At 38.0% G+C, this 18,781-nt stretch overlaps 2 protein-coding genes across 2 annotated transcripts; one reads left to right on the top strand and one right to left on the bottom strand.

Annotated features, from left to right (window-relative positions):
• Window positions 1–14,052: 14,052 nt before the first annotated feature.
• On the top strand, window positions 14,053–15,366 carry LOC113350863 (pentatricopeptide repeat-containing protein At2g13600-like). Its single transcript, XM_026594970.1, has one exon. The coding sequence runs from the start codon at window positions 14,053–14,055 to the stop codon at window positions 15,364–15,366; it is 1,314 nt and encodes a 437-aa protein (XP_026450755.1).
• Window positions 15,367–15,492: 126 nt separating this feature from the next.
• LOC113350864 (L-type lectin-domain containing receptor kinase IV.2-like) lies at window positions 15,493–17,532 on the bottom strand. The gene has a single exon (XM_026594971.1). It carries the CDS (start codon window positions 17,530–17,532, stop codon window positions 15,493–15,495), a length of 2,040 nt encoding a protein of 679 aa, XP_026450756.1.
• Between the last annotated feature and the right edge of the window lie 1,249 nt (window positions 17,533–18,781).

Consider the following 18,781-nt stretch of genomic DNA (forward strand, 5'->3'; position numbering starts at 1 on the left):
AAATGGTGGACTACAACTCATAACATTTGCTCACTTCGCTCGCCAAGGATCTTTGTTGTAGCTTGCTTGCAAAAGGGTTCACCTTCGCTGGTTAATCTCGTCTTGTTGGCCTCCATTGGAACTATTGCTATCATTTTGCACTGTCGAATTAATTACATCTCGTCATCTATCCCATCTGGCTCCAGGTCGTTCATCTATCCATCTGGCTTCAGGTCGTTCATCTATCCATCTGGCTTCAGGTCGCAAATTGCCGTCCAGGCAAGGCCAATGCATTCGAATGCTAATTGCAGTCCAGGCAAGGCCAATGATTTCGAATGCTAGTTCTTCAATTAAGAAGAAATTAGTATTAACGAAAAATGGGTCATTTATCCAAATTTTTTTAAAACATGGTTGAAATGGACGAGTAAAAATTAGTATGGGTGAAATGGACACCAAAAAATTAGTAAGGATGAAATTGGATTCACCCTGGCTTAAACTTAAAAAAGAGCGAGGATGAAACTGAATGCATCCTGATGTAAATTAAAAATAAGAAAAAATATTTCAAAATGGTTAGGATGAAACTGTTTACATCCTGACTATTTTTATATTCTTATTCATCTAAACAATATCAAATTTTACATGTATTTTTCATCCAAAAATTATTGATTTTGATATTTTTAACCGATCAATTTCGTGTAGTATTAATTGGCACACACAATCCAACCATATTGGAATCTTAAATCTTTCTGTGGTGATGCCACTGCAGCTTGATGGGTTTTTAAGGGTCCACGTACACGCCACATCAGAAACGGACAGGAACTCGTGCATGCAAATACAAAGTTGAAACTTCCAAGCGCCTTAGATTCCAAGTACAAATAGTCTATTAATTAATCAGGGTTGATTCAGAGTATAATACGTGTCAACACTAGATACCTTCATATAGGTTCAATTAATCACAATAATTGATGCGATGTTTAGTTAAGAGGAGTAGTTTACAAGGGAAAGTTAATGGAAGATATTTTCATTTAAATAAGATTTTTAATAACACTATTTTAATGATTAGGAGGGTAATGGTCGGTACGCACTGAGAATTTAAACATTTTTTAACGAATTAATTATTCATTTAATTGCTTAATGAATTAACTAATCGTGATCAAGAAAGGAACGAAGAAATGTTGGAGAATGTCGGTGCCAAATGACAACACCAAAAATTTCATCATTTTACTTTACATTTTTGTCAAAAGAAGTCCGTGACGTATACCTCTATAAAATTTAATTATATGGTTTTAATTTCAAACCAAAACATGATTAATAATTAGTTTAAAATGCAATAAAATACGTAAATTAGAACAAGTCAACTGAACGTGGCTTCATAGTGGCCGTCTGTTAGTACTCCACTGGCAGCTTGGCTGGACCATGGGCGTAACGATCAATTTTGACTATCGTTTACTGAATGATACAATAATGTTCTTTAGTGAATGCATTTTTGATCGGTACAATTTGTAGTACACTAGATTGCTGCAGTGATTTAGTGAAAGAGAAAAGATGGGAATGAAAGAAAAGGGAAGGAGAGGAGGATGAGAAATTCAATTCAACTGGTCTACCATGCACAAACCGGAAAACTCATTATATTGAGTCCTCCACACCCATGTTATGCAGACAGGTTATCACCTGCAAATTATTTCACTACTGAAGTTAAAGAGATTTAGAATTGACCGATTTGAACCCCAAAACAACCAACAAGTTGCGCACTGAAAATGACAGGTTAATTGACCCTAGCTTCTACTACTACTAGTCTAGCAGCACTAAACAAACTTCAACTCAACTTGTATCAACTTTATCATTCAATCAACACCTGAATCATGCTCTGTAACCTTTTTTTTCTTTCTTTAACAAAATGTTTTTCTTTTTAATAGAAAAAAAAAGAGAAAGAAAACGATTAAACGAATAAAGAAGAAACTAGCCAGACACCAGCATTAAGAGACAAGTTCAATAGCCAAACTTCCACTATGTGCAAGGCCCTACTCTTTCTTAAGTCATAAGCTTCTTTGCCCAACTAGCCGAATATGAATCCAGAAGACTAGTCTGTCTGGTGAGTAAGACAAGGTGGTGGTGGAGCTGATGACCGGGGGTGAATCTTGTTGCAACTGTAACAATAAAACACTCAAAGAAAGATGTTAGAAGTAAAATTTCTGGAAGCTAAATAAACACTCAAATGGACAGCAAACAGAGGGCAGAGTCACGTGTTTACCACGTTGTCCTTAACACAATAGTAGACCGGCACGCCTCAAGAATGAGCGATGCCTATACCATGTGGTCAAGTTGTATCCAGGATAAAACTGCCCGTTGCAATTATTGTTAGCACTACAATACTTGCCCACTCATACGAACTCAACAACAAAGCACGGAAGAAAAGAAAAAGACCACACAAAGGGAGAGAGACGAAAAGAAGAGGATAGTAGCGCTTCTGGATACAAATGAAAATGAAAGTTTCGAATTCTTTTTATAGGCAAACAGAAAGGGTGAAATCAGTGCACATTAGTGTGGAATCAATACTGCATGCGAAATAATGATGCCATGATGTCGACATAATTCTGTCATCAACATTCAAAAACCGGTAAGAAAATGTCGACATCCATGCAAATAAATCCGTTAAGAAAAATGTTTTTGGTAAGAGAATAAATTCACCCAGGTCACACGCCCCCCATATTTAAGATAAAATTTATTTTGATTTTCAAAATGATTAGGAAATAAATCAAAAGAATTTTTTCCAAAAAGAAAAGTCTTGGTTGACCAAAGTCCATGGCGCAAACACGAGCTCGAGCCCTAAGTCCAAGCCCTTAGTGGAAACAAAAATATTTCGCCCCACCCGTTCCACCCACATTGTTTTACTAACTATCCATAAAGAAATAGCTACATAGTGGAACTCCTATTTAGTTATGCCCAATGTGGGACTAAATGACCTATTTAATTCACTCATAGAAAATGAGTAAGAGCTCTTAGAGACTCAAAGGTCCTAAGTTCGGTTCCCACCAAGACCATAAAATCAAAACATTAAAAACTCATTTTCTCCAACAATACCCACATGAATGAAATACCGATACAAAAAATCAGAAAACGGAAAGCGAGAAATACCACTTAAGCAAGAGGTGTCCATGAGGTCTTGAACCTTTTCTTAGTGAGAAATTGCCGGAACTACTTGATGGACAGTGAACGCGATGTCTTGAACTGCCATCGTTTGGTGTAATCCGCGATAATAACCACGCGTGATATCTCTCTAGGTGCTGTCAAGTTCGTGTCGTTGTGTCCTTTTTGGTCCTGGACAAATCCTGTTTCTCATAATGCTCTAGAGAATCAGCTCTATTCTCATAGGAAGCGACCCACTTCCACATTCAGATAGGTGAGTTCCATCAAGAGTGTTTACTGCTACACCCCATTTCAATCTTAAATTGAAACTATAGAACTCATTAAGACTTAGTTAAAAGTCATCCTTCACATGCAGTCACACTATCACGTCTACCCCATAGGGAAGGGGCAGAGAATGAAATTCTCTGATAGTGTTTACCTTGACCCGCCATAAATTAGTTGTCTCATTCAAAACCTTGATCTTGGGATCTCCAGTCAGCAAGGTTGGGTATCCTTTATGGCAATTTAATGAGCCTGAGCCCCATCCCCTTAGATGCATTACTTACTATCTCCTTGGACAAACCTTTCGTGTCTTCTCTTTATATGAATAGACTTCCCATTATAGTAGTTGTTTTTAGAATTAGCTATTGCATATTGATTATCACAGTGTATAGATATAGCTGGCACAGGCCTATGCCGGAGAGGAATGTCTTCTAAGAAGCATCTTAGCCAAGCAACTTCTTCTCCTGCTTTATCTAACGCAATAAACTCGGATTCCATAGTGGATCGAGCTATGCAGGTTTGTTTGAAACTCTTCCAAGAAACAGCCCCACCTGCTAGAGTGAAAACATATCCACTCGTAGACTTGGATTCCTCTGAGTCTGATATCCATTTTGCATCACAAAATCCTTCAAGGACGGCAGGATACCTTTCATAATTCAAACAAAAGGTCAAAGTGCATTTAAAATACCTCAACACTCTAAAAAGTGCATCCTAATTTTCCTGCCCTGGATTACAAGTATACCTACTTAACCTACTCACAACATAACCAATGTCTGGCCTAGTACAGTTCATCAAATACATCAGACTTCCTATAACTCGTGAGTATTCAAGTTGTGATACTCTATTACCCCTATTCTTTTTGAGTTTACAACAAGGATCATACGGAGTATAAGCATGTTTACAATCAAAATGATTGAATTTTCTAAGCACAGATTCAACATAATGAGTTTGACTAAGACTATAACCGTTAGAATTTCTTCTAATTTTCATCCCTAAGATTACATCTGCAGGACCTAAGTCTTTCATGTCAAAGTTCTCATTCAGCATGCTCTTAGTGGAATTAATTACATCCATGTTTGAAAATACAAGTGTACAACCACACATGCATCATTCACAAGTTTAGTATAGACATACTTGTCAGATTCATTGATTTTAAAACCACTAGAAAACATTACATGATCAAATTTTTCATGACATTGTTTAGGTGCTTGTTTCAATCCATAAAAAGATTTTTCCAGTTTACAAACTTTGTTTTCACAACCTTTCACTACAAAGCCCTCGGGTTGTTCCATGTAAATTTCTTCATCTAATTCACCATGTAGAAAAGTTGTTTTTACATCCGTTTGATGTATCTCTAGGTTATGAACCGCAGCTATAACAATTAACATCCTAATGGAAGTAATTCTCATAACGGGTGAGTAAGTATCAAGGAAATCTACACCTCCCTTTTGTTTGTAGCCTTTAACTACTAACCTAGCCTTGTATTTTTGAATAGTTCCATCTATGTTACGTTTTCTCCTGAAGATTCATTTACATCCTATGGCCTTACACCCTGAAGGTAAATCTACTATCTCCCATGTATCATTTTCTTTGATGGATTCCATTTCACTAATATAAGACTCTTTCCACCACAGAGCTTCAAAAGAAGTCATGGCTTCTCTATAGGTCTGAGGATCAGACTCTGTTAGTGTTACGAAGTCGGGTTCAAAGGAGTTTTTGGTTCTATCCCTTTTACTTCTCCTAGGATCAATTTCCACTTCATCTTCCTCTAAAGGTAAAGTCTGACTGGTTGAAGGGACATCTAGGGGATCAACACCTCTCTTACGAGAGTCAGATTTTAATGGAAAAACATTTTCAAAAAACACAGCATCCCTAGACTCCATAATAGTATTCACACCAATTTCAGAAATATCAGAACTCACAACCATAAATCTATATGCAGGTGTATGCTCAGGATACCCTATGAAGACACAGTCAACAGTTTTGGGTCCTATCTTGGTTGCTTTAGGTTTAGGGATATGAACCTTAGCCAAACACCCCCGCACTTTGAAGTATGCTAAAGAAGGTTGTCTACCTTTCCACAATTCATATGGAGTCTTATCTGATCGTTTAAAAGGTACTCTGTTCAGGATATAGCAGGCTGAGAGGACAACTTCCCCCCCCCCCACCCCCCCCACACACACACAAATCCGAAGGTAATCCTGAAGTAATTAACATGGTATTCATCATCTCCTGAAGGGTACGGTTCTTACGTTCAGCTACACCATTCGACTGAGGTGAATAAGAAGGGGTGACCTCGTGTATTATGCCATGTTCTACACATAAATCTCCTGGAGGAGTTATGTACTCACCACCACGGTCATACCTAATGGTTTTAATGGTAGTATTCAATTGGTTTTCAAATTCTAGTTTATACCTCTTAAAGGCTTCTAAGGCATCATCCTTACCCCTAAGCAAATATATGTGACAATACCTAGTACAGTCGTCTATAAAAGTAACAAACCATTTCTTACCACCTCTAGTTTGAACTGATTTCATGTCAACTAGGTCTGAGTGAATTAATTCTAAGGGTTTAGAATTTCTATGAACATTTTTGCTAAAAAGTTTTCTAGCAAATTTTGATTCTACGCATATTTCACATTTGTGTTCATTTTCCAAACTAAATTTGGGTATGCAAGTTACATTGGCTAGTTTAAACATTGACTTATAATTAACATGTCCAAGTCTACCATGCCAAACATTCAAAGACTCACAGACATAAGCAGAAGAATCATTCTTATTCATAATAACAGAGTTTAGATTAAGCTTATACAGGCCCTCAGTCTTATAACCCTGCCCCACATAATCCTTACCCTTAGTTACAACACATTTCCCAGATTCTATTACAATTTTAAAACCCTTATCATCTAAAAAAGCACAAGAAACAAGATTTTTGCAGATGTCCGGAACATGAAGAACTTCATTCAATGTGAGAGTCTTGCCAGAAGTGAGTTTGAGCCCAACTTTGCCTTTTCCTACAACCGCAGCTGCAGATGAGTTACCCATATAGAGTTTTTCTCCTTCCCCTACCTTATTATAAGAGGTGAACATATCTCTGTTTCCACAGACATGTTTGGTAGCACCAGAGTCTACCCACCAGTCTCTCACATTTGTTACAAAATTTACTTCAGACACCGTGCCAGAAAATTCATCTTTGTTGTTTTCAACCAAATTAGCATTATTTTTCTTTTTAAGGTCCTTACGGTTTCTACAGTGAACCGCCATATGGCCAGGATTTCCACAAGCATAACAATCACCCTTAATTTTATTAATGCTAGATTTGGGTTTCTGAAACATACCTTTTTTGCCGGGAGGTTTTTTGGAGTTGTTTCGGTTCTTATCAGCATTGGAACCTTTGTGTTCAGTCACATGAGCTTTGTTATACATGTCTCTTGCAGAAGATACATTTTTGTCATTGGAGCACAACAATTATTCTACTTGAATCTTCTTACCCAATTCAACCATAGTAAATTCAGCAGTTTCATGTCTCAGTTTTTTCTTGTACTCGGACTAGGAAGAAGGCAATTTCTCGATGACAGTAGACACTTGAAAAGTTTCATCAATCACCATACCTTCCGCAAGAATTTCATTCATAATTTTCTGGAGTTCAAGGAATTGATCAACCACAGATTTTTCATTCACCATTTTATACTCATAAAGCCTAGCTACCAAGAATTTCTTACTTCCAGCAGTTTCAGCTCGGTATTTCGCCTCCAAAGCAGCCCATAAATCAAAAGCATTAAAGTTCTCTTTTGCCATGTAAAAGTCATACCGAGCATCTTCTAAACAGTTCAGAATATGATTTTTGGCCATATAGTTCTGCCTAACCCAATCCTCCAACTCAAGTTCACGTCCCATATCCTTCAAACCCTCATCAAAAGCAACCAAGTCATAATGATCTAACTCATGATAACTCAGAAAAATAACATCTTCGATTTCCATCTTTTGAAATCTTTCCCAGAAAATTTTTCAAGCCTTTCAACATTGTTCTTACCCAAAGTTACAGACAGAAAAAAAATATCGTGTTAAGATTGTTGCAACTGTAACGATAAAACACTCAAAGAAAGATGTTAGAAGTAAAATTTCTGGAAGCCAAATAAACACTCAAATGGACAGCAAACAGAGGACAAAGTCACATGTTCAACATGCTGTCCTTAACACAATAGTAGACCGGTACGCCTCAAGAATGACTGATGCCTATACCCTGTGGTCAAGTTGTATCCAGGATAAAACTGCCCGTTTCAAGTATTGTTGGCACTACAATACTTTCCCTCTCATACGAACTCAACAGCAAAGCACGGAAGAAAAGAAAAAGGCCACACAAAAGGAGAGAGACGAAAAGATGAGGATAGTAGCTCTTCTGGACACAAATGAAAATGAAAGTTTCGAATTCTTTTTATGGGCAAACAGAAAGGGTGAAATCAATGCACATTAATGTGCGAATCAATACTGCATGCGAAATAATGATGCCATGATGTCGACATAATTCTTTCATCAACATTCAAAAACCGGTAAGAAAATATCGACATCCATGCAAATAAATCCGTTAAGAAAAATGTTTTTGGTAAGAGAATAAATTCACCCAGGTCACACGCTCCCCATATTTAAGACAGAATTTATTTTGATTTTCAAAATGATTAGGAAATAAATCAAAAGAAATTTTTCCAAAAAGGAAAGTCTTGGTTGACCAAAGTCCATGGCGCAAGCACGAGCCCTAAGCCCAAGACCTTAGTGAAAACAAAAATATTTCGCCCCACCCGTTCCACCCACATTATTTTACTAACTATCCATAAAGGAATAGCTATATAGTGGAACTCCTCTTTAGTTATGCCCAATGTGGGACTAAAAGATCTATTTCATTCACTCATAGAAAATGAGTAAGAGCTCTTAGAGACCCAAAGGTCCTAAGTTCCGTTCCCACCAAGACCATAAAATCAAAACATTAAAAACTCATTTTCTCCAATAATCCCTCACATGAATGAAATACCGATACAAAAATCAGAAAACGGAAAGCGAGAAATACCACTTAGGCAAGAGGTGTCCATGAGGTCTTGAACCTTTGATTAGTGAGAAATTGCCGGAACTACTTGATGGACAGTGAACGCGATGTCTTGAACTGCCATCGTTTGGTGTAATCCGCGATAATAACCACACATGATATCTCTCTAGGTGCTGTCAAGTTCGTGCCGTTGTGTCCTTTTTGGCCCTGGACAAATCCTGTTTCTCAGAATGCTCTGGAGAATCAGTTCTATTCTCATAGGAAGCGACCCACTTCCACATTCAGATAGGTGAGTTCCATCAAGAGTGTTTACTGCTACACCCCATTTCAATCTTAAATTGAAACTATAGAACTCATTAAGACTTAGTTAAAAGTCATCTTCACATGCAGTCACACTATCACGTCTACACCATAGGGAAGGGGCAGAGAATGAAATTCTCTGATAGTGTTTACCTTGACCCACCATAAATTAGTTGTCTCATTCAAAACCTTGATCTTGGGATCTCCAGTCAGCAAGGTTGGGTATCCTTCATGGCAAGTTTATTTAATGAGCCTAAGTCCCATCCCCTTAGATGCATTACTAACTATCTCCTTCGACAAACCTTTCGTCAAAGGGTCCGCGATATTCTCCTTGGACTTAACCCAATCAATGGAAATAACGCCTTTCGATATTAGATTTTTCAGGGTATCGTGTCTTCTCTTTATATGAATAGACTTACCATTATAGTAGTTGTTTTTAGCATTAGCTATTGCAGATTGATTATCACAATGTATAGGTATAGCTGGCACATGCCTATGCCAGAGAGGAATGTCTTCTAAAAAGCATCTTAGCCAGGCGGCTTCCTCTCCTGCTTTATCTAACGCAATAAACTCGGATTCCATAGTGGATCGATCTATGCAGGTCTGTTTGTAACTCTTCCAAGAAACAACCCCACCTGCTAGAGTGAAAACATATCCACTCGTAGACTTGGACTCCTCTGAGTCTGATATCCATTTTGCATCACAAAATCCCTCAAGGACGGCAGGATACCTTTCATAATTCAAAAAAAAGGTCAAAGTGTATTTCAAATACCTCAACACTCTAAAAAGTGCATCCCAATGTTCATGCCTTGGATTACAAGTATACCTACTTAACATACTCACAGCATAAGCAATGTCTGGCCTAGTACAGTTCATCAAATACATCAGACTTCCTATAACTCGTGAGTATTCAAGTTGTGATACTCAATTACCCCTATTCTTTTTGAGTTTACAACAAGGATCATACGGAGTATAAGCATGTTTACAATCAAAATGATTAAATTTTCTAAGCATAGATTCAACATAATGAGATTGACTAAGACTTTAACCGTTAGAATTTCTTCTAATTTTCATCCCTAAGATTACATCTGCGGGGCCTAAGTATTTCATGTCAAAGTTCTTATTCAGCATGCTCTTAGTGGAATTAATTACATCCATGTTTGTACCAAGTATAAGCATATCATCAACATACAAGCATACAATCACACATGCATCATTCACAAGTTTAGTATAGACATACTTGTCAGATTCATTGATTTTAAAACCACTAGAAAACATTACATAATCAAATTTTTCATGACATTGTTTAGGTGCTTGTTTCAATCCATACAAAGATTTTTCCAGTTTACAAACTTTGTTTTCACAACCTTTCACTACAAAGCCCTCGGGTTGTTCCATGTAAATTTCTTCATCTAATTCACCATGTAGAAAAGTTGTTTTTACATCCATTTAATGTATCTCTAGGTTATGAACCGCATCTATAGCAATTAACATCCTAATGGAAGTAATTCTCATAACGGGTGAGTAAGTATCAAGGAAATATACACCTCCCTTTTGTTTGTAGCCTTTAACTACTAACTTAGCCTCGTACTTTTGAATAGTTCCATCTATGTTACGTTTTCTCCTGAAGATCCATTTACATCCTATGGCCTTACACCCTGGAGGTAAATCTACTATCTCCCATGTATCATTTTCTTTGATGGATTCCATTTCACTAATAGAAGACTCTTTCCACCACAGAGCTTCAGAAGAAGTCATGGCTTCTCTATAGGTCTGAGGATCAGACTCTGTTAGTGTTACGAAGTCAGGTCCAAAGGAGGTTTTGGTTTTATCCCTTTTACTTCTCCTAGGATCAATTTCCACTTCATCTTCCTCTAAAGGTAAAGTCTGACTGGTTGAAGGGACATCTAGGGGATCAACACCTCTCTTAAGAGAGTCAGATTTTAATGGAAAAATATTTTCAAAAAACACAGCATCCCTAGACTCCATAATAGTATTCACACCAATTTCAGAAATATCAGAACTCACAACCATAAATATATATGCAGGTGTATGCTCAGGATACCCTATGAAGACACAGTCAACGGTTTTGGGTGAACATACCTTATTATAGGAGGTGAACATATCTCTGTTTCCACAAACATGTTTGGTAGCACCAGAGTCTACCCACCAGTCTCTCACATTTGTTACCAAATTTACTTCAGACACCGTGCCAGAAAATTCATCTTTGTTGTTTTCAACCAAATTAGCATTATTTTTCTTTTTAAGGTCCTTACGGTTTCTACAGTGAATCACCATATGGCCAGGATTTCCACAAGCATAACAATCACCCGTAATTTTATTAATGCTAGATTTGGGTTTCTGAAATATACCTTTTTTGCCGGGAGGTTTTTTGGAGTTGTTTCAGTTCTTATCAGCATTGGAACCTTTGTGTTCAGTCACATGAGCTTTGTTATACATGTCCCTTGCAGAAGATACATTTTTGTCCTTGGAGCACAACAATTATTCTACTTGAATCTTCTTACCCAAATCAACCATAGTAAATTCAGCAGTTTCATGTCTCAGTTTTTTCTTGTACTCGGACCAGGAAGAAGGCAATTTCTCGATGACAGTAGACACTTGAAAAGTTTCATCAATCACCATACCTTCCGCAAGAATTTCATTCATAATTTTCTGGAGTTCAAGGAATTGATCAACCACAGATTTGTCATTCACCATTTTATACTCATAAAGCCTAGCTACCAAGAATTTCTTACTTCCAGCAGTTTCAGCTCGGTATTTCGCCTCCAAAGCAGCCCATAAATCAAAAGCATTAAAGTTCTCTTTTGCCATGTAGAAGTCATACCGAGCATCTTCTAAACAGTTCAGAATATGATTTTTGGCCATATAGTTCTGCCTAACCCAATCCTCCAACTCAAGTTCGCGTCCCATATCCTTCAAACCCTCATCAAAAGCAACCAAGTCATAATGATCTAACTCATGATAACTCAGAAAAAATAACATCTTCGATTGAAATCTTTTGAAATCTTTCAGGCCTTTCAACATCGTTCTTACCCACTGTTACAGACAGAAAAAAAATATTGTGTTAAGATTGTTGCAACTCTAACAATAAAACACCCAAAGAAAGATGTTAGAAGTAAAATTTCTGGAAGCTAAATAAACACTCAAATGGACAGCAAACAGAGGACAGAGTCGTGTTCAATACGCTGTCCTTAACACAATAGTAGACCGGTACGCCTCAAGAATGAGTGATGCCTATACCCTGTGGTCAAGTTGTATCCAGGATAAAACTGCCTGTTGCAAGTATTGTTAGCACTACAAAATACTTGCCCACTCATACGAACTCAACAACAAAGCACATAAGAAAAGAAAAAGACCACACAGAGGGAGAGAGACGAAAAGAAGAGGATAGTAGCTCTTCTGGACACAAATGAAAATGAAAGTTTCGAATTCTTTTTATAGGCAAACATAAAGGGTGAAATCAATGCACATTAATGTGCGAATCAATACTGCATGCGAAATAATGCTGCCATGATGTCGACATAATTCTGTCATCAACATTCAAAAACCGGTAAGAAATGTCGACATCCATGCAAATAAATCCGTTAAGAAAAATGTTTTTGGTAAGAGAATAAATTCACCCAGGTCACACGCTCCCCATATTTAAGACATAATTTATTTTGATTTTCAAAATGATTAGGAAATAAATCAAAAGAAATTTTTCCAAAAAGGAAAGTCTTGGTTGACCAAAGTCCATGGCGCAAGCACGAGCCCTAAGCCCAAGACCTTAGTGGAAACAAAAATATTTCGCCCCACCCGTTCCACTCACATTGTTTTACTAACTATCCATAAAGGAATATCTATATAGTGGAACTCCTCTTTAGTTTTGCCCAATGTGGGACTAAATGACCTATTTCATTTACTCATAGAAAATGAGTAAGAGCTCTTAGAGACCCAAAGGTCCTGAGTTCCGTTCCCACCAAGACTATAAAATCAAAACATTAAAAACTTATTTTCTCCAACAAATCTAAGCTTCTAGCACCGCTGCGCATAGGGGCGAGGGTCGAAATTCATAGGAACCACATAGTGGCTCCGATATAGATTTCATTTGTCCATACTCACAAACTCATTGGACTCACACAGGTCACAACTCTTAAGTTAATACTAGGGCTGAACATGGTTTCGGTTTTCCGCTGGAACCGGACCGAACCAGACCAATTAGGAAGAAACCAAACCGAACCATTTACTAATGGATTGGTTATGGTGTAGAAAGTGGAAAACCGATAGTGTTGGTTTTGGTTTGGTTTGACCTCTAAAATCGAACCAAAAACCATTGGAAAACCGATTAATTTTTAAACTTAGTTTCTAACTTGATTAACAAGTATTAGATTCTACCCATTGATTTAGTGGATATATAGAAACCCTAAATCTAATATTTCAGTATGATATTCTCCCTCTTTCTCTTTCTCCTTCTCTCAGTCGCCTCCCTTCTCCACCCCTAACTACAGCAGTCACTGCTGCTACTCGACTTTCTTCTTCCTTTCTTCATTCTTTTTTGTTTATCAGTAACTAAATTAAGATATATTATATATCTTCTTTTGATCTCTAGATTTAGAGTAAACTTTAACTATTCTTGATATTTATTTATTTATTTTTTTTGTCTGTAAATTTGTGTAAACCAATACTATTGGCAGCTACGATTTTTTTATCTGTAAATTTGTGTATCTTTTTTTTTTTGTTTGAATCGTTTGACATAACTATTGGTTAACCAAAAACCACTGGGACAAACCGAAACCGGCTGGAACCATTTAGAAACCGAACCAATGGTTAATGGATTGGTTTGGTTTAGATTTTTAGAAACCGATAATATTGGTTTCGGTTTGGCTAGAAACCGAACCAAAACCGACCATGAACAGACTAGTTAATACCCTAGTAAATACTTCCTGGCTGCTGGCTGAAGGAATACTCCGTACGCAGTTCCCATTTGCACGAGGTTAGTGACGTATATACAAGCTGACCTATACCGGGTTGCCTATTTGCATTGCTGGTACTAGTAGGGATGAAATTCTTGGGCAGACCGAGAACTACTTTGCAAAATTTACAGTTGAAGAATACGGTTATTTCTTTGACAAAGAAGCTAACAGAGTATGGAAAAGCTGGAGAATTACAGAAAGCCATGAATCTGTTTGAAGAAATGCCACACAGAAATCAAATTTCTTGGAATGCAATGTTGACTATACTTGTACAATCAAATAAATTAATCGAAGCACAGAAACTGTTCGAGAAAATGCCCCGAAGAAACTCGACATCTTACATCTTACACTACCATGATTGCCGGCTTATCAAGGTCGGAGTTTGTAGCAGAAGCGCACAAGGTATTTGATTCGATCCCAGTTCTTGAGCAAAATGTATTTTCATGGACGGCTATGATTTCGTCTTATACACATAATGGACAGCATTTTGATGCTCTTAAACTTTTTTCAATCACTTACGGAGAGTTTTTTCCATGGATATTACCGAATTCATTTACTTTTAGTACTGTTCCGAAGTCATGCTTAGATGTAGGGTCACTTGTGATGGCAATGCAGTTACATGGTTTGACAGTAAAGATATTGAATGAACAAGACAAAGAAAATGTTTACGTTCAAAACTGTTTGATTGACTTGCATAGCAAATTGGGTAATCTGGGTGATGCAGAGAACGTTTTCAATGGGTTAATGTGGAAAGACTTGAGTACCTGGAATGTTATGATGGATGCTTATGCTAGAAATCTTATGATTGATAAAGCTCTTGTAATTTTCGATTCCATGGAAGAAAAAGATACACTTTCATGGAACATTATGATCTCTGGATTTGCAGAATGTGGTTGTGGGATTGAAGCTCTTGATTTCTTTCTCCGTTTGTGTAGGTTACAAGGACCAGGTACATACCCTAGTTCATCAACTTTTACGATTGCTCTAACTATATGTGGTACGTATTCTATGCTCAACACTGGGATACAACTACATGCATGTGTACTTAAGCATGGGCTCACTGAGAGTAATAGTTATACGGGTAATTCATTGATTAACATGTACATGAAATGCGGATCCATTGAAGAGTCAGAAAAACTATTTTATGAGATTCCCAGAAGAGACGTAATCTCGTGGAATTCACTCATCTTAGGTCTTGGGCAGAATGGGCATTCTAAGAAAGCAATAGAAATTGGAGAAAAAGCACTAAGTTTGGGTATCTATAACCACAATACGTTTACTGCATTACTAACAACTTGCAGCCATGGAGGATTAGTTGACGAAGGGATTGAGTATTTTGGTGCCATGAGTAAAAGTTCTGGGATTGAACCATTTTTGGATCATTATGTTTGTGTGATTGATATGCTAGGAAGGGCAGGCAAAGTAGTCGAAGCGCATAATTTCTTACGTAAGATGCCTATCTCACCGAATGCCATAGCATGGTCAACTCTTCTCAATGCATGCTTGGTTCATGGGAACAAGGAGATTGGGGAAGTTGCAGCTCGTGAGCTTCGGATTTTGGAGCCAAGTAATTCTGCAAGTTATGTGATGTTGGGAAATCTATATCGCAAAACAGGTCATTTTGAAGATTCTAGACAGATTTTGGAATTGATGACAAGATCAATTTGAAAAAGGAAAAGGGCATTAGTTGGACTGTTTAAATACAAATTACATATACAGGGATGCGAATTTTGATGATTACTTATTATCTGGAGAGGGTTACGTGATTATCTTATCTAGCATGATACTGGTAATCTAATAAGTTGCTCTGGCTCCATGGTTAGGTATCATATCCTCGTTCAAGCTTGTGATCCCGCTGATGCTCTTAGAAGATGTCAATTGACTTGAGAAAGGTTCAGATTCAGTTTGATAATAACCATCAGAGAAATCCGAGATCAAACCTTGAATGTCAAGTTGAATATCAATGGGCAGAAGAGGAGCACTAGCATCCCCTAAGAGATATTGCACTATCTTTCTCATGCTAGGTCTGTAGTTTGGGTTGGGATGCAAACATAACAAACCGAGTCCAAGAACAAGCTTTGCTTCGTCCGGGTTATATAAATCCAATGCAGGATCAACGGCTCTCATTATCTCTCCTCGAGAATGCAGTTCTCTAACCCAATCAACCAAAACCAATTCTTGGGCATTCTTCTGAGGCTCAATGGGTCTTCTACAGCAAACCACTTCCAGCATAAGTGCACCGTAACCGTACACATCCGTGCTTGTTGTAGCTTTCCCAGTTTTGGTCAGCTCCGGAGCTAGGTACCCGAGAGTTCCTACAATATGGGTTGTTTGAGGATTGATGTTGTGACCAGAGATCCATGCAAGGCCGAAATCCCCTAGCTTTGGGTTGAGATCTGCATCTATGAGGATATTGCTCGGTTTTACATCGCGGTGCACAATTTTATGTTCACATTCTTCATGCAGATACAACAAAGCTTGGGATACTCCGATCAGGATCTGATATCTCTGTTCCCAGTTTAGTGTTTTCTTCTGGTTATTGCTGAACAACATATCGTCAAGGCTTCCATTCGGGATATGATCATAAACCAGAAGAAGCTCATCTTTCATTCTGCACCAACCGTGCAACTGAACTAGGTTCCGATGCCTAAGCCTTCCCATAGTCATTATCTCTGCCACAAATTCTCTCATCCCCTGCCTCGAGTCTTGCGCCACCCTTTTAATTGCCACCTCAAGTCCTGTGCTAGGAATAATTCCTTTGTAAACCCTTCCGAATCCTCCACTGCCTATAAGGTTTTCCTCTCTAAATTCCCTGGTTGCAGCAAGGAGCTCGGAGAACTTGAATCTTCGAGCTCCGTACTCAACTTCCCACTCTTCTAAGGACTCATCAGCAGGCTTCCTCCACCGCACCACCTGAAATGAACCGCAGGTCACCAGCAAAAATAGAGTTATGCAAGCTAAAGCAATTCCAACTTTGAAACCGTTCTTATGACCCACCACATTTCTGGATTTCATAAAAATTGGAACTTTCGAAGGATCTAAATCTTCAGCTCTTCCACCAATCCTAAAGCTCCAACCATGGATGTCATGTGAAGCAGAGAGCACACCTGTTGACGCGGAGAAGCCAATATACATGTATTCATTCATTAACGGTGTAAGGTCGATTGCAGAAAGGATCAACGGCTGATTTGGCTTTGGAATTCCAAGAGGAGATGTAGTTACTGTAAGTAACTTTTTCTTTCCGTTATATTTAATCCATGCTTGAATAAGATTTCCGCTCTTGAGATTGACAGATTTGTTATTATGTCCGTCGAAATATTTTGCAGGTTCGGATACATTAGAGACCAAGCTTCCTATATCTATCCCAACATGATTATCATTGATGTCATTAAGATCAAGACTTTGAACAGTATCAAACTCCACACCAACTATCCGAGTTGAGAATTCAGCAATGCTCGTCTCATTTGGAAGACCTAAGTACTGGTTTCGAAGAGAATTCTTGGGTTCTTTAGTTGACGAAATTACAAATGCCAGTCCATGACCTCCTAGTCCAGGGTACTTGGGTATAACTGAGAATATAAATGTGGTAGCAAAAGAGAAAACGGAAGAATAGGTTGAATTCTCTTTGAATGGCAGAGGATGCGGATAGAATGCATGACCGAGGATCTTACAAGTATCATTAGTTAACTCTAAAATGCCGTTGGAGGTTATGCGTGAAGCTTCTGATAAGCTCATGTTTGCATGGAGGAAACCGTTGTAAGTAAAACTATTTTCTGAAGTAACAAATTGAAAGAAAAAGATTTGCAAGAAAATCCAAAAAGCTTTACTTGCCATATTTTCTGACCTTGATGCTAATTTAGTTGGTAGATTTTTTCTTCTTTTATAAACGGTGTAGCATGCTATAAGTAGTTTGAATTGTGGTCAGCGAAATTGGGTATTCAATAAGATGCATTCAGATGGAGTGAAGTTTATGTCAAAGCACTGATGCAATAAGGAGGGAAAAACTGTCTTGTCTGTGGTCCAGGATTTCAAGTGTTCTTGAAACTTGAAATACTTTCCAGAAAGGAGCTGAAAAACTGAATTTGGATATAATCTTAACCTTACTGTACAACTAGGTTGTTAAAAATGGCAAGTGGGATATATCAGAAAACTGGAACTTGGAAACGAAAAACTATCCATTAGTACAAAATCTAAGGAAGTTCTCTTGAAGACTATGCAGACTCTAGAATCCAGATGAACGGAAATCCATACATTTGCACATGGGTTGAATCTGAGTTCTACCATTTGACTCTGATGCAAATCGACATGGCTTTTCTCCGCAATCTCAAGTAAATAGTTTGGCACGTGTTTTTGCTTTTTTTCTTGGTTTTACTTGTAAAAGAGGCTTTATAGTTCGGCAGGTTTTTGGATCAGTCACTAGACCAGGTCACCAGGCAGAAATCATGAGGTTTAAGACAAGGTTACCGTCTCTTGAGCCCATGTAGCTAAACTTAGTCGGTTTCTAATTCCTGACGTCTCTTCCATGATAGACGGTCGAGATTGAAGCTAATAATATACCCTAGGAGTACTTGGTTCTCCTTCTACCTATAAAAAGGACACAATAGCCATCAGTATTGTGTCCAGGACTCATAGCTCAGCAGCAGCAGATGCGTCCGAGAATGGTGAACCCAAGAACAACTGCATTAGACCTCCTCTTGGTAATGTTAATGGCGCAATAATTGCTCCCTATCTGCCTGTTCCTCTTGGACCTTTCGGGTATGGAATGGGAAATCCTGGTATGCCATATCCAGTTTATTTTGTTCCTGATCCTCTAAGGGGTGTACCCTTCTTCCAGCTCCCCCAGTCCCTATGTTTTTTCCTGGCGCAGACCATAATTTATACTCCACAATAGCGAAACAAATAGAATACTACTTCAGCCCAGTATATCTATGCAATGATATTTTCCTGCGGCGAAACATGGATGAACAAGGCTGGGTTCCTGTTTCTTTAATAGCAGGCTTCCACCGAGTTGAGCAATTAATGAAAGGAATTCCATACAGTGTTCAATTTATCTTGGATGCAGTGAGAACATCAACAACCGTAG

The sequence above is a fragment of the Papaver somniferum genome, chromosome 2 (genome assembly GCF_003573695.1).
Source record: "Papaver somniferum cultivar HN1 chromosome 2, ASM357369v1, whole genome shotgun sequence".
In the NCBI taxonomy this organism is placed as follows: Eukaryota; Viridiplantae; Streptophyta; class Magnoliopsida; order Ranunculales; family Papaveraceae; genus Papaver; species Papaver somniferum.